This window comes from Hyperoodon ampullatus, assembly GCF_949752795.1.
Source record: "Hyperoodon ampullatus genome assembly, chromosome: 6".
Taxonomy (NCBI): Eukaryota; Metazoa; Chordata; class Mammalia; order Artiodactyla; family Ziphiidae; genus Hyperoodon; species Hyperoodon ampullatus.
The window spans coordinates 12,841,987-12,856,961 of NC_136919.1; the positions used below are offsets into that span (position 1 = coordinate 12,841,987).

At 44.0% G+C, this 14,975-nt stretch overlaps 1 protein-coding gene across 1 annotated transcript in view; it reads left to right on the top strand.

Moving 5' to 3' along the window:
* Positions 1 to 303: 303 nt before the first annotated feature.
* The window catches only part of TTLL11 (tubulin tyrosine ligase like 11), a gene marked incomplete at both ends in the record, with an annotated part of 246,088 nt that continues 231,416 nt past the window's right edge, over positions 304 to 14,975 (top strand). Inside the window, one exon of the mRNA XM_079706935.1 lies at positions 304 to 732. Coding sequence (XP_079563061.1) covers positions 304 to 732 — 429 coding nt within the window. The remainder of the gene's footprint in view (positions 733 to 14,975) is intronic.

Genomic DNA, 14,975 nt, shown 5'->3' on the forward strand with positions numbered 1-14,975 from the left:
CAGAGGCCGCTTCCGCCCTCTTCCAAGATGGCCGCCTCCCCTGCGACAGGAACGGTCACGTGAGCACCCTCGCCTATGAGGTCCCCGGGGCTGGGTCGGCGATTGTCCCTTCCCGGGCCCCGTCCCGAGTCGGCGACTGCCCTTGTCAACCGGAGCCTGAGAGATCATGGCAACGGGCTCGGGCGGGGAGAGCGTGGCTGCGGCAGCTGCGGCAGCGGCGGCAGTTTGGTCGCGGGCCGGGCCGGCGGAGCGGCGGCGGCGGCGGCGGCGGCAGCACTGGCGCTGGCACCGGCCCTGAGCACCATGCTGTGTGGCAGACCCGAGAGGGAGCTGGAGGCCTGGTGGGAGGCGGAGGCCGTGGCCGCGGCCAAAGCGCATGCGGCGAAGGAGCAGGTCCGCGTGGACCCGGGCGCTGCCGGGGAGCCGGAGCGCAAGGCGGGGGAGGAGCAGCCCAAGGAGCCGGCCCCGGCGCAGCCCCGCGCGGCCGAGGAGGGCGATGCCCGCGTCCCGCCGCCGCCGCCGCCCACGCTGCCCATGTACCAGGCGAAGCCGGTGTCGGCGCAGGGCCTCTACCCGCACGGGAAGTCCAGGAGCAAGAGCCGTAGCTGCAAGCGGAGCTCGGACCGGTCCGAGGAGTACTGCTCTCCGCGGCCTGTCACCGTGGACAGCTCCAAGGCCAGGACCTCCCTGGACGCCCTGAAGATCAGCATTCGCCAGCTCAAGTGGAAGGAGGTGAGGCCCGGCCCGGCCGCGTGGGCACAGGGGGGTGGACCGGACGACCTCAGAGGAGACGGACGGCCCAGGCCAGGTCTGAGGGCCGAGCTCCTGCTGTGCGCCACGCTTGTCAGCCGCAAGCTGCTCATCCTTCAAAGCCTAGCCCCCAAGTCACTTCCTCAAGACGGCTCTAGACCCCTCCAGGTCAAGTTAGCCACTGCCTCCTCTAGCTCCCGTGCAGCTCCGCTCCAGCTCCAGCTCCATGGTCTCCAGCCATCAGCGCTGGCCTTCCCACATGGCAGATATTTGTTTATATGTCTGGCCCCTCCACCAGTTTTTGAGTCCCCGGAGGCCTGGATCGTCTCTCTGTTTTTCACTTCTTCCTTAAGTTATATTTGTTTAGCATTTACTGGGTGACCCTTGGGGCGGTTGAACCGTTTGTACTTTGGAGGCAGGCAGACCCTAGTCTCAGCACCCTGCCACTTAGCTCTGTGACCTTGAGCAAGTTGCTTCACCTCTTCAGTCTATTTCCTTCTCTGTAAAATGAGGCTAATAAAACCTATCTCATAGTTTTCTTAGTATTAGAAGACTCGCCGCTTATTGTAGTATAGCCCAAGTGTGCAATAAATGGTAACTAATCTTACCACCTACTCCTCTCTCTCTTCCACCATCACTATCACCATCACATCACCATTAGCATCATTGTCATCAGTGTAGGCACTGTTTTATGTTTCAAAGCTTGGCTTATAGCAGGTGTCAGGAAGTGGTGGGTGAAAGGGTGAATGAAGGAATGGGTTATTTGTCCCTGAACTCATTTTAGAGCCGGTGGGGGCTGGGATGAAGCACCAGTGACATCCAGAGATATCTGTTGCAGTTGGCGGAGTGGATAAAGCCATTTGACTTTATTTGCAGCACCTAAGGTTATTTAATGTGCTTTTGGGAGTGTCAGGATTGTGGTTTGGGGTAGTTGAATCTGGAGGCTTGGACCCAGATGGTCTGCTGATGGTGCAGGATCTGTAGCAGGCAACGCGAGGACGCAGGTCCTTAGCCCTGGGTCTTAGCTATGGTAGAAGTTCAGGAGTGGTTTAATGAAGTTGGAACATGCAGAGAGATGGCCACAGAAAGGATTGATGCGGTCAGAGGGCTGATATCCCAGCAGAAGGGGTCATGTGGTTTGGAGAGCAGTCACGAATCAGGCAGGGCAGACTTCCAACTAGGGAGGTGTTAGCCATTGGGAAGTCTGATTTCCAGGGGTCAGGACCCCCCAGCCTTGGGGCTTGGGGTTCAGGGGAGGACTTTGATGCCTATGAAACCTGGAGAAAGTGAGGGAGGCTCCCAGTACTAGGTGTCTGGGTTTTGGGACAGGGTCCCAGGTCCAGACCAGAGATATGAGGACCAGAACAAGATAAACCTGGAGAGCCTGTCAGTACTATAGTCCTAATGAAGGGAGGACCCAGGAACTGAGACTAGGCCACAGAATTAAGGAAGACCGATTGGCCCAAGCCTGTGCTTAGCTTAGCCCTGGGGAGGAGAGAGACGCAAAACTGGCCAGATGGAGCCACACGGACTCAGAAATCAGCAATCACACATGCTGGGCCAACTTCATTCACTCATTCCGTAAGTGTCCATAGTGTCCACTATGGATGCTGGGCCCTGCAAATCAAAGATGCTTAAGATGTAACCCTTGCCTTCAAGGACCTCCAAGTTCAGTAGGAGGTAAGACACAAGTAAAGAAATCATTGCAGTAGTTACAGGGCCTTTGCTACTGCTTCTTGAAATGCTCTTTTCCCAGCTATTGGCATGGCTTACTCTGTTACTTCAGATCTCTGATCAAATGCCACCTCCTTGGAGAGGCCTTCCCCCAAGATCCCTCCACTCTTCTTTATTTTTTTTTTCATAGCACTGAACTCTAGTGACATTATATTTTGTATTGTTTATTGTCTGTTTCCCTCAGTAGAATGTAAGCTCCATGAGGACAGGGGCTGCCTGTATTTACTGCTGTTATCCTCAGGTGCTCCGCACATAGAGGTGCTGAATAAATATTTGTTGACTGGATGAACACCTTATGTGATGAGCGTTTCTCTGTGTAAAGGCATACATGCTATAGGAGATAGAGGGGGGCCATGTCAGGACCAGGTACTGGAGGAGAGAGCCCTGAGCTGAGTTCTGAGTGCTGAGAATGAGTTGGCATTATTTAGGGGTCGTTGACTTTGGATCCCTGGCCGAGGGAGTGGGATGGACCAAGCAGAGGTGCATTTGGGGCTTTGCAGGTAGTTCAGTAGGGCTGAGTCATAGAGTGGGGGGCAGAATGGTGAGAGAGGGGGCAGGAGGGGTGAGCAGGGGTCAGATCGTGTGCTACACTGTGGAATGTGGATTGTTTTGGAAGCCTACATGAGCCATTACAGAATCTTAAGTGCTTCTGTTTATCTGCTGTGCTACTTTGGCAAGTGAGTTAAATTCTTTAGGCCTCAGTTTGCCTGTTTGTCAAATAGGGTTGGGTCAGTGGTTCCCAGTCTCCTTACTGCTGTAGCCACATAATGGTAATGTGAGTCTGTGTGTGGCCCTTGCACAGGTGAATCCGGTGGGGTGAGCAGTTTACAGGGCGCTACCTGTAACTGCCTCCTCCAGCCCCAGTCCTGCCTGTTCTGCTCAGAAAGCGTGCTGGCATGTAAGTGGAGATGCTCATTCTAGTAATTTTAAAACATAATTCACTCACAACAAGACTTTACTATTAGACGTGTGATTATTTAAGTAGTCACGCTTCCCTATTTGTCTGTGAGGTCCCGAGGACAGGAGTGGTGTCTGACTTGTGTCCCTGATGCCCAGCAGATGGCGGGTGATCCATAAATAAATGAATGACTGACTTGCAACAGAGCTCACATCTCATCTTGACACCATAGAATGTGGAGTTTGAAAAGTGCCAGACTGGGTAAACTTTGAAGTTCCTTCCAGCTTTAAACAATGGTCATGGTATTCTTAGTACCTCCCACAAAATTGGCTGCATGACAAGTAACATATATGTAAACTGGGTACTAACAAAATGTAAACACAGCCTCCCCAGGCCTCAGTTTCCCCATCTGTTACAGGGGTGCTGTTGGAAAAGGTCACCTCTAACGCTCAGCACTGGTATTCTAGGAGCAGGAAGTCTGCTGGGGGCTGGGTTGCAAGGAACTGAGCTGCAGTGTCCCTTGTATGTCATGCTGTGCTGCCACTGCAGGATTTGGGAGTCCCTAGCTGGCTGGCTTTGGCACGAGTTGAGCAGCAGCCCAGGCAAGAAATAAGGTTATGAGCACCAACCAGTGTGAAAGCTCTGTGTCTCCTTTTGCGAGTGAGTGGGAGGGGCTCCACCATCGAGCTATTCAGCAGGGCAGCGCTCAGCCAGCATGGGAGTTCAGACGTTTGCTCAGCTACAGGCCACAATCTCCCTTCTTTCTCCACTCTTCTCTTTTCTGCACACACTTAACGACAATAACGATAACAGTGATAATGAACAGCAACTATGATGAAGCCTTCCACAGCCCTTCCCCCGTGCCAGGCACTCTTCTAAGTGCTTTACATGTAGCCAAGGAGTTGACTCTCCCAACAACCAATAAAATAAATGCCCTTTTGTCTCCATTTTACGCAGGAGGAAATCGAAGTACACAGAAGTTAACATGTTCAAGGTCCGACAGCTGGTAAGGGGCAGGGCTAGCATTTGAAACAGGTTTCCACTTGAAACCAGCCTCCCATTCTGTGTCCTTCCCACTGCTCCCTGCTGGCTGATACTGGTGGACCCTGGGTCAGGGGTGGCATGGGCATGACAAGTCCCTCCTTGCCCTCCAGGGAGAGACGTGCATACAGACAACTGCAGTCCAGCCTGGGAGTTGAATGGGTAAATGGCATTCCATACAGAATAGGAGCAAAGGCGGGGAGATCCGGTTTTATATGCAGGATGGGGTGACGGTGGCTTAGAGAGCGTGTGGAGAGCAGAGAGAGATGAAGAAGGAGGCAGGTTGGAGGACGTCGAAGGCCATGCTGAGAGGCTTGCACTTCTGGCTGAACATAATCTCAGATTCTTGCCATATATAGACCGAGCTTCCCTTGCCCGCTCTGTCAGTCTCAAGGGCCCCACGCCAACTCTCTGAAATGATTCAGCTGTCAGTTGTAACTCCAGTCAGGTCTAATGCAATGGGCCCACCATGCTAAATTTGTTTCTCAAAGGACAGTTCACAAATGTTAGCTCTGTAAACTTGTAGGTAAGACGAAAGTTTATTCTAGAAGAGCAAAATCATGTTCATAGAGTCACCGTGAAGTTGCAACGTGAGAGGGATGGTTCCTGGCTCATAGTCGATGTTCAGTAAATATTTACGGAACTGTATGGTCCTCTTTCAATTGTGTGAGCCTCTCTCCCCCTCTCCTGTATATTCTTTTTGCAGTTCTGACACCCTCATTAGAGAAAACCTTAGGGAAAAGACACCATGGAGGATAGATGCCACTGTTGTTGCAAGCTGCCCTCCTTGGAGATGTCGGTTGTGTATATGTGCGCAGTGGTGCCATGGACACCAGCTAACATGAACGAGGGCACTGAGAGATTTGACAGAGGGACCTTTGTTGTTAATAGTTGGCATAAGCCCCATCCCAAGATCTGTTACAGTGTGAACTCTTTGTCTGAGAGTGTCCAAATCAAGTGCTGTTTTCTGAAATGTGTCCAGCCTTTCTTCAGAACGTATATATATACTTATGCTATCATCCTATTTATAACTTGTACTATGTTAGTTACTGTTTATGAAATATCATATTATGTGCTAGGCATCGTTCTAAGTGCTTTATACTCATTAAAACTTGTGTAAAATGTTTATTATGGATTATTTTACTTAATCCTCACAGCAACCCTCTGAAGTGGATCCCCTTATCATTTCCAATTTACAGATGAGGAAACTGAGGTTGAGAGGAGGTTAGTTCAGGGGTGAGCCCAAGTTCACACAGGTAACAAGTGGCTGAGCCATTCAGGGCCTGTGCTTGTAGCCAGTATGCCATCCTATACTGTGTTCTTTGCTAATCCTTTGCTAAAATCCACCCTGCAAGGATTTACTCTATTTTCATTATTCCCAGATAACCATTGAAGAAACTGAATTGGGCACAGCAAGTAAGTGGGAGGGTCAGGGTTCAAACAGTCTGTCTTGTTCCCAAGCCCACTTTTCAGTATGTTTTATCATCCTCCACTTCTTAGCCCTCCCGTTCCTCATCTGACTCATAACTCTGAAATGGCAGTGGTGTCACTTAGAACCAGGAGGGTGATATTGCAAACAGGACTTAACGTAAAACACATTGAAATGTATCCTGCCTGGCAGAGGGAGCATTTGGTGTCTGCGCCTTGCAAATCCTATCTCATTGCTGCCCACGAGGGAGAAGAGATTCTGGTGCATTTGACTTGCCGAGTGGCCTTGCTCCTCTGCAGGATGTGAGCCTGCTGCATGAACTGCTGTGTCTCAGACTCTTTGTGGAAGAAGGCAGATTAGAAAATGAAGAATTGTGTAGTTTAACATTCCTCCCTTTCTCATTTTAATGATAGTCATCGCGAGATTTGCTTTCCATTTTTTGAAAACAGCCTTACATTTAGGGACGGTTTATAACCTACTCCATCAGATGTTTGCCTTCAGTAGACACGTTATTTTATCGCCTAGTCCACTAGAATTTTTCCTTTGCAAGTTAAGCTTGTCACACCATAAAAATCACAATTCACTGCCACTCTTATACAATGTATATAATAGATTCATGAATCCACACTAATGCCTTAGAGTCCTTTAAAAGACAGTAAATTCCAGGAGCTCATATTCAAGTTCTATAACTACTACAAATAAAAATATTGGTTTTTAAGCAGGTGTTAAAATTGTGTGAGCAGTTTTCTGTGTTATATAAACATGCCCTCTGTTGTAAATAGCCTCGATTTTCTTAGCATTCTGGGTTCTGGTTTTGTATCAGCAGAAGTTGAGTGCAAAAATTCAATCATACGTTTTCTTTTTCTTTTAAATCTGTTCCTTGAAAAGAACATATGGTAAAAGTAATTGGCCACTCTTTTAAGTGGCTTCTCTAGAGTGCAAGTATTGTGCTCCGGAGCTGGTGTGGACTTTGAATTCAGACAGATGAGTTAAAAATGCTTGCCACTAATTACTTATGTGACCAAGCCAGTTGGGTACTGCATACAGAACCACTCTGAGCGTTGATTCTTCATCTGTATCGGTGGGCTAGTGATGCCTCTCTTGCAGAATTCTTGTGAGATTAAATGAGGGGATGTATGTAAATTGCCTTAACCCAGTGCTTGGCACATTGTCTGTATTCAGTTAAGGTTACTTTTCCTTCTATTGGGTAACTATAGACATTGATTATTTGATCTATATATATTTTTAAACTAGAAAACAACTAGTGTAGAATTTCATCTGCGTATATAGGTTACTGGTTAAATAGACATGACCAGCTCATTTGAATCATTTAACAAATACTTTGAGGCCTACTTTGTGCCAGGCTATGTTTGGGTTCTTGGGATACAGCAGATAACAAAACCACCCAGAGACCTCTGCAGGATAAGGGAGAGTTACATTTTTTGCATGAATGTCAATGTGATGTATTTTAGGTTTAAAAGTTTTTAAATAACACTGATTTAAAGTTCTTTTCTTTTAAAATCAATTATACTTTTAAGGTTTCACAAGTTCAATTGAATTTTTTAAAATTTATTTTATTTTTAAATTTATTTTTGGCTGCATTGGGTCTTCATTGCTGTGCACGAGCTTTCTCTAGTTGCGGCCAGCGGGGGCTACTCTTCGTTGTGGTGCGCGGGCTTCTCATTGCGGTGGCTTCTCTTGTTGTGGAGCATGGGCTCTAGGCACGCGAGCTTCAGTAGTTGTGGCATGTGGGCTCAGTAGTTGTGGCTCTCGGGCTGTAGAGCGCAGGCTCAGTAGTTGTGGCGCATGGGCTTAGTTGCTCCGTAGCATGTGGGATCTTCCCGGACCAGGGATCGAACCTGTGTCCCCTGCATTGGCAGGCGGATTCTTAACCACTGCGCCACCAGGGAAGCCCCTTAATTGAATTTTTTAAAGCCTCTATTCTGGACCTGATGCCTGTCTCATCATACTCTTGTATATTAACTATATATGTCACCATGGGAAACTTACTTTAGCTATTCAAGTGACATCAGTACTTAACTTTTGTGTTCATAAAACAAATAAGGAGGTTGTTGATGTGAATGTATCCGTTAGCTGTATAGAAGAGAAGCAGATCCCCTGGGCTGACTTCTCACTTTCATCCCTAAGCAGCCCTCTCCACTGACCCTGGAAAGTCCATACCAGGTATGGGTTTGAATCTCGGCTCTGTGACCCTGGACAAGTTCCTTTACCTCTCTGAGCCAAAGGTTCCTCATCTCTAAGAATGAGCATAAAACCATGGTAGGCTTGTGAGGATTAATTCTGAAAATCTTTGAAGTGCCCGGTGCTTTAAAGTAAGAATACCTGTTGGTTTGGCTTTCCCTCCGATGAATTTCTATGACACCTTAATTCAATTTTATAATAGAAAATTGATTGGTGTGAACAGGCAAATAACCTTGCTGTTGCTTTAATCAGTTTGGAGCCCCTCCTTCCCACGTGGCTGCTCCTCCACAGCTCAGTCACTCCCTGAGATCCCTCCACGAAGGCTGTGGTTTTGCCAGAGAGAGCGATGGTCTTGTTTCTCTCTTCCAGGTGGACTAATGTCTCTCCTTCCGCATCACCTCAAATCGGGCCCTGCTTTAACAGCTGCCTCGGCCGCCATTTGTGTACATGTTTGTTTCTCTGGGTGTTTTGGAACCGTTATCTAGTAATTTTTAGAAATGCTCCCTAAGTCCTGGCAGGCATTGCTGACAGCTCCTTCTCTTCCCCCATCTGCTTCTATGTCATCTGAGTAAAACCTTCGCATCCTTATTGGAGCTGGAAGAATAGGGCGGTTTGTCTCGCGTGCTGTCATCCCTAAGTATAGTGTTACTTTTCAAAGAAGCCCTTCAGTCTCTCTGCCTAGAACTCTTACGAAGGCCAGTTTTCATATTTTTTTGTTATGGTCACAAAGGGATTTTATTTCTCTTTGTGTCAGAACTGTGGTTATTGGAATTTTAAAAAGTAACAATGTAAAAATTTCTGGACATCTTAGATTATTTACAAATACCTTTTGTTCAAATTCCAAAAACAATATGTGCTTCTGAAAATCTATACAATTCCCAAGGATGTAAACTAAAACCCCAAAGTCCCCCGACCCCATTCCCTGCCCTTACCCTCTCCCATTCTCATCCTCCTCTTAGGGTAACCCCAAGATTACAGTTTGGTATGTACCTTTCCAGATTTTTTTTTTCTTATTCCTATATGTATCAGGACCACTAAATTGTGCTGGAGTATCAAACGACCACAAACTCTCAGTGGCTTACTACAACAAAAGTTTTTTTCTTGCTCCCCCCTAGGGGGTTGATGAGATTTGGGGTGGGGGTGGGGTGAGAAGGGGCTCCCGCCATCTTGGTTATTCAGAGACCCAGGCTTCCAGCTCAGCACCTGCTTCAGTGAGTCACCGAGCGGAAGGGAACATGATACATTCTGCACTGGCTTTTAAGCCTTCTACCCCGAGGTGATTCTGCTCACATTTCATTTGTCGAAGCAAGATACATAGCATGGTGAACTTCAGAGGGGCTGGGGCATGCAGTCCTACCATGAGAGTGTAAAGAGGAGACTCAGAACATCCCGCTAATGACCACCAACTACACATCATATGTAGACATACAAGAGATACATATATAGTATATAAATAGAAATAGAAACAATTTTCATTTTATTTTAAATGCCGACATTGTACAATATATATGGTATTTGGCAAGTTTTTCTTTAGCAATACCTCATGGACATCTTTCTCTGTTAGTACATATGGATTCATTTCATTTTAATAACAACCAAAGAGTCCATTTGATGGATGTACTACCATAAAATGTATTGATGGATGTGTTTCCATATTTTTAGTTTGCTGTTACAAAGAATGGTGCAGTAGACATCACCATGTACAAATGCTTCTGTAGGATAAATTCCTAGGAATTGTTGGGTCAAAGGATACGTGTACTTTGTATTTTGATAGTTACTGTCAAGTTGCCGCCAGCAGTGTTTGACAGTGCTTGTCCATGCATATCCTTTCCAATGCTGTGTACTGTTAATCTTCTAAATCTTTGCCAAACTGATAGGTAAAAATATGTGCTTTTAATATACATTTTTGTAATTGTCATCAGGGTTTGGCTTTTTGTATACGTTTTTTAGTCATTTGTACTGCTTCATCTGTGAAATGCCTAAATGTCTTTTTGTTCATTTATCTTTTGGGTTGTTTATGTTTACATTTTGTTTGTTTATATTTTCCTTATTGGTTTGTAAATATTATGGGTAGTTACTTTTTGTCTCATTTGTGCTGTAAATCGTTTCCCCCTGTTGATATTTAAACATCTAATAATCATTTGCCTTGCATGATCTACATTATTATAATTTAAAACATTTTTTTTCTTGCTACTTACTAAAAGCAGTCTTTATTATTGACTTAGCTTAAGAGGGCAGAAGAAACATGCAATTCTGTCTTCAGGTACTTTTAAACTCCTAGAGAATTAAGAGGCAGTGTGGAGGGCCTTAGAGTCTTACATTTCCAGGAACTAGATATTTTATGTGGAACCGTCACATATATTTATCTAAGTTGACTTTTACGTTGTGCAGTAAGCATGGTAGACCTTATTGTTTCTGTTTTACAGATGTCAGTGTGGTGTGGAGTTAGATGTGGGTATGAATCCCGACCACTATTTGTTCTGTCACACGGGGTATCGTGATACTTGTTTTGTACGCTTGGTGTCCCATTTTAATAACATATGTAACCTGTATTCCAAAGTCAGAATGCACTAAGTATGTGGTCTGTTTCAACTTTCCCACCATTCAAGGGTGTTAAGTGACACACAGCTCAGAACTCGAGGGTAGTGTCCTGGCTCTCAGGCCATGTCTTGTTACAGTGGATCATACTGTTTCTCTAAGTAGAGTATGATTTCCTGGCCCTTAGAAATAAGACCACTGGAAATTAGTGTTTACTGAAGGCATTCAGGGCAGGACTGGGCTTTGAGCCTGGCCGTTAGTTTTATTTAAAACCACATTTATCATTTATGTAAATAATCCTTGAGGACTTCCCTGGTGGCGCAGTGGTTAAGAATCCGCCTGCCAATGCAGGGGACACAGGTTCGATCCCTGGTCTGGGAAGATCCCACATGCCGCGGAGCAACTAACCCTGTGCGCCACAACTACTGAGCCTGCGCTCTACAGCCCATGAGCCACAACTACTGAGCCCGTGAGCCACAACTACTGAAGCCTGCGTGCCTAGAGCCCGTGCGCCACAACTACTGAGCCGGCGCTCTAGAACCCGTGAGCCACAAATACTGAGCCCGTGTGCCACAACTGCTGAGCCCACGTGCCACAACTACTGAGCCCGCGTGCCTAGAGCCCGTGCTCCACAACAAGAGAAGCCACCGCAATGAGAAGCTGGCGCGCCACATAGAAGAGTGAGCCCCGTTCACCACAACCAGAGAAACCCTGCATGCAGCAACGAAGACCCAATGCAGCCATAAATAAATAAATAAATAAATAAACAAACACACCTACTAAAAAAATAATAATCCTTGTACATTGTTTAAAATATTAAAATTTTGCAAAAAATAGAAAAACCCATTTGTAATCCCACCACTGAGTGCAATGACTGTTTTTTTTAAAGGTTTTAATATTTAATTAAAAACCCAATTAAACAATGAAACATTATTATTAGTAATGAAAAACAATTCAAACCCCTAAATATTTATAGTGCTTTTTTTTCAGTGGTGGGATTCTCTCTCTCTTTTTTTTTAATCAGTGTATTTTATTTTATTTTTAAGTTGAAGTATAGTTGATTTACAATATTAATTTCAGGTGTACATCATAGTGATTCAGTATTGCAATGACTTTTTATTTTGAAGGATTTCATTTCAGTATTTCTTCTAGGCATAAATTTTTATATTTTACAAAGCTGATATAATTTTGTTATGTTAACATTAATGCCCACATTATAATTTAAACATTTTTCACACTATACAAATTTTTCATAAATGTCATTTTAATTGCTGCAAAATATCTCAGTGAAATATTTTTCATTATTTAATTTCATATTATTAAATGTTTAGATTGATTCATTTATGAAAAAAAATTGTGGTTTACTTTTTTCCCTATATTTCATATTGATTTAAGACAACTTTCCAGAAATGAGATAATTAGGTTAAAGGGCATATACCTTCTAGGGCTTTGGAATGTATTGCCAAATTGCTTTCCAAAAAAGTTGTAGCAGTTAATATGCAACAGTGTATGAGAGTTCCTGTAAGTGCTTGCTTTTGAAGAATACAATGACAAATATTGGGGAAGAGAGTGAAATAAATGAATCTTCTCTCTGTCTTTAGCAAATCTAATTCTAATAATCAGTTCCTACCTCAGAGCAGGGCATTTTGACATGGCTATTTTGGTGTAGTCATTACATCTAAATTGAAATAGCCATATCAAAATGTAAGCCACTTTTGAATTTTCAAATAATGTATTCAGTGGACATGTTTGAGTTTCTCCCCATCGTCGACCCTCTCCCTGCATCTGATTCCTTACCCCATCCCTGTTCTTCTATAGATGAGGTAAGACTTAAGCATTTTATGTACAGTTGAGCAAAGAAACTGCTGGAAGTCTCAATAGGTTATTTCTTAGGTTTTGTCAAAAATATCTCATATGAAAAAAGGATACATTAAGAGCTGTGTTCAAATGTCATATGCCATCATTAGCCGTTAGGGAAGTGAATATCAAAACCACACTGAAATAACACTTTGTACCCACTAGGATGTCTGTAATAAAAAAGACAGATAATAAGTGTTGGTGAGAATGTGGAGAAATTGGAACCTTCATACTGGTGGGAAAGTAAAATGGTGCAGCCATTTGAAAAACAGTTTGGCAGTTCCTCAAAATGCTAAACACAGAATTACCCTATGCCAGCAATTCACTCCTAGGTATACACCCAAGAGAACTGAAAACATAGGTCTACACAAAAACTTGTACACTAATGTTTATAGCATTATTATTCACAATAGACAAAAAGTGGGAACAACCAAAGGTCTATCAGCTGAAGGATAAATAAAATGTGGAATATCCATACAGTGCAATAGTATTTGGCAATAAAAAGGAATGAAATACTGGTACATGCTACAACATGGATGAGCCTTAGAAGCGTGTTATGTGAAAGAAGCCAGGCACAAAAGACCATATATTATGTGATTCCATTTATATGAACTGTTGAGAATAGGAAAATCTATAAAGACACAAAGTATATTAGTGGCTGCCTAGAGCTGGGGGTGAGGGAGGCTTTTGATGGGAGAAGTGGGGAGTGACTGTTAGGATTTCTTTTTGGGGTGATGAAAATGTCCTTAAATCAATTGTGATGGTTGCCCAACTCTGTGACTATACTAAAGAATGTTGAATTGTACAATTTAAATGGGTGAATTGTATGGTCTGTGAATTATACTTTAATAAAGCTGTTGAAAAAATGCCATATGCTTATCCAGTTCTCATCATTGAACAGTACTTATCTCTTGGGTAGTAACTGGAAATATGTTTTCAGGAACTTAAATCAATCAAGTGCCCCTTTTAATTCTGCATGTTAATTCTGTGTTGCCAGATTGCCTGTCAGTGGTACATGGGCTCCTTGGACACCTGTGTCTAACAGACTCTTGCCCTGGTGGCATAAAGTAGTGGCAGCTGTAACAGCACTCCAAACTTTCATCATAAGAGGGAGGTTTTTTTTTTGGGGGGGTGGAAATTCAAACATTTGCCTGAAGTTAGGGCTCATTATGGAGGCTCCATATGAAGCCTTCCAGTGATGCAATGTAGCATGGCAGTTGAAAGTATGGGCTTTGGAGCCACACAGATATGGTTTTGAAACAACACACTGTATAACACTGGGAAAATTTTACTCTGAGCCTCAGTTTCTTTATCTATAGAATAGGCATAATACAGTCACACCTCATGGAGTTGTTTGTTGCCAGAATAAAAAGATATAATCATGTAAAGTACTTAGCCTATAAATACCTGGTACGGTTGAATTTTTTTTTTTTTTTAAGCCCTGCCTTCCCTGGCTCTTAGCCTCATTCTCCCATCTTCAAAGGCACCAATGTTGCATCTCTCTGTGCCTTTATTCAGTAGTCAGGACTCCTCTGACCACAGACTGGAAATGTTCTCTCTGATTTTTTTTTAACTTAGTTGATTTATTTATTTATTTATTTATTTATTTATGGCTGTGTTGGATCTTCGTTTCTGTGCGAGGGCTTTCTCTAGTTGTGGCAAGTGGGGGCCACTCTTCATCGCAGTGCGCGGGCCTCTCACTATCGCGGCCTCTCTTGTTGCGGAGCACAGGCTCCAGGCGCGCAGGCTCAGTAGTTGTGGCTCAAGGGCTTAGTTGCTCCGCGGCATGTGGGATCCTCCCAGACCAGGGCTCGAACCCGTGTCCCCTGCATTAGCAGGCAGATTCTCAACCACTGCGCCACCAGGGAAGCCCCAGTTGAATATTTTTAAATTAACATTTGGCCCTAAGCTTCTCTAGACTCACTTCACATTTTCCATGCCTTGAACTTTATCTACTGCCAACACCGCACTGCATGTGGTTATCTTGAACCTTCGTGCTGTGTCATTCCTCTTTACCTTTGTTCATATTTTTCCTTCTCCTTACTTAGAATGTCCCCTTCCTTTCTTTGGCTAACTTACACATTCTTCAAGGATCTCAATTTGATTAGTTTTTCCAAAGAAGCAACTTTGGCTTATTGATCCATCTCCATTGTATCTTTGTTTTCTATTTCATGGCATTCTGCTCTTTATTTCTTTTCTTCAACTTTTTGAGGTTTATTCTGTTCTTTCTCTGATATTAGGTTCGATGCTTAGCCTATCTTTTCTAATAAAAGCATTCAAGACTACAAACTTGTCTCTAGATACTGCTTGAGCTGCACCCACAAGTTTTACTATGTAGCATTAAAAAAGTTACCTTTTAATTCTATGTATTTTAAATTTTCATGAAAATTTTTTCTTTGACCCATGGGTTATTTGAACTGTGGCTTTTTAGAGTTTTTAAACATATGAGGTTATTTCTACTTATTTTATTATTAATTTCTAACTTCACTGCAGTGTGGTTAAAGGATGTTCTTCCTTTTTTAATTC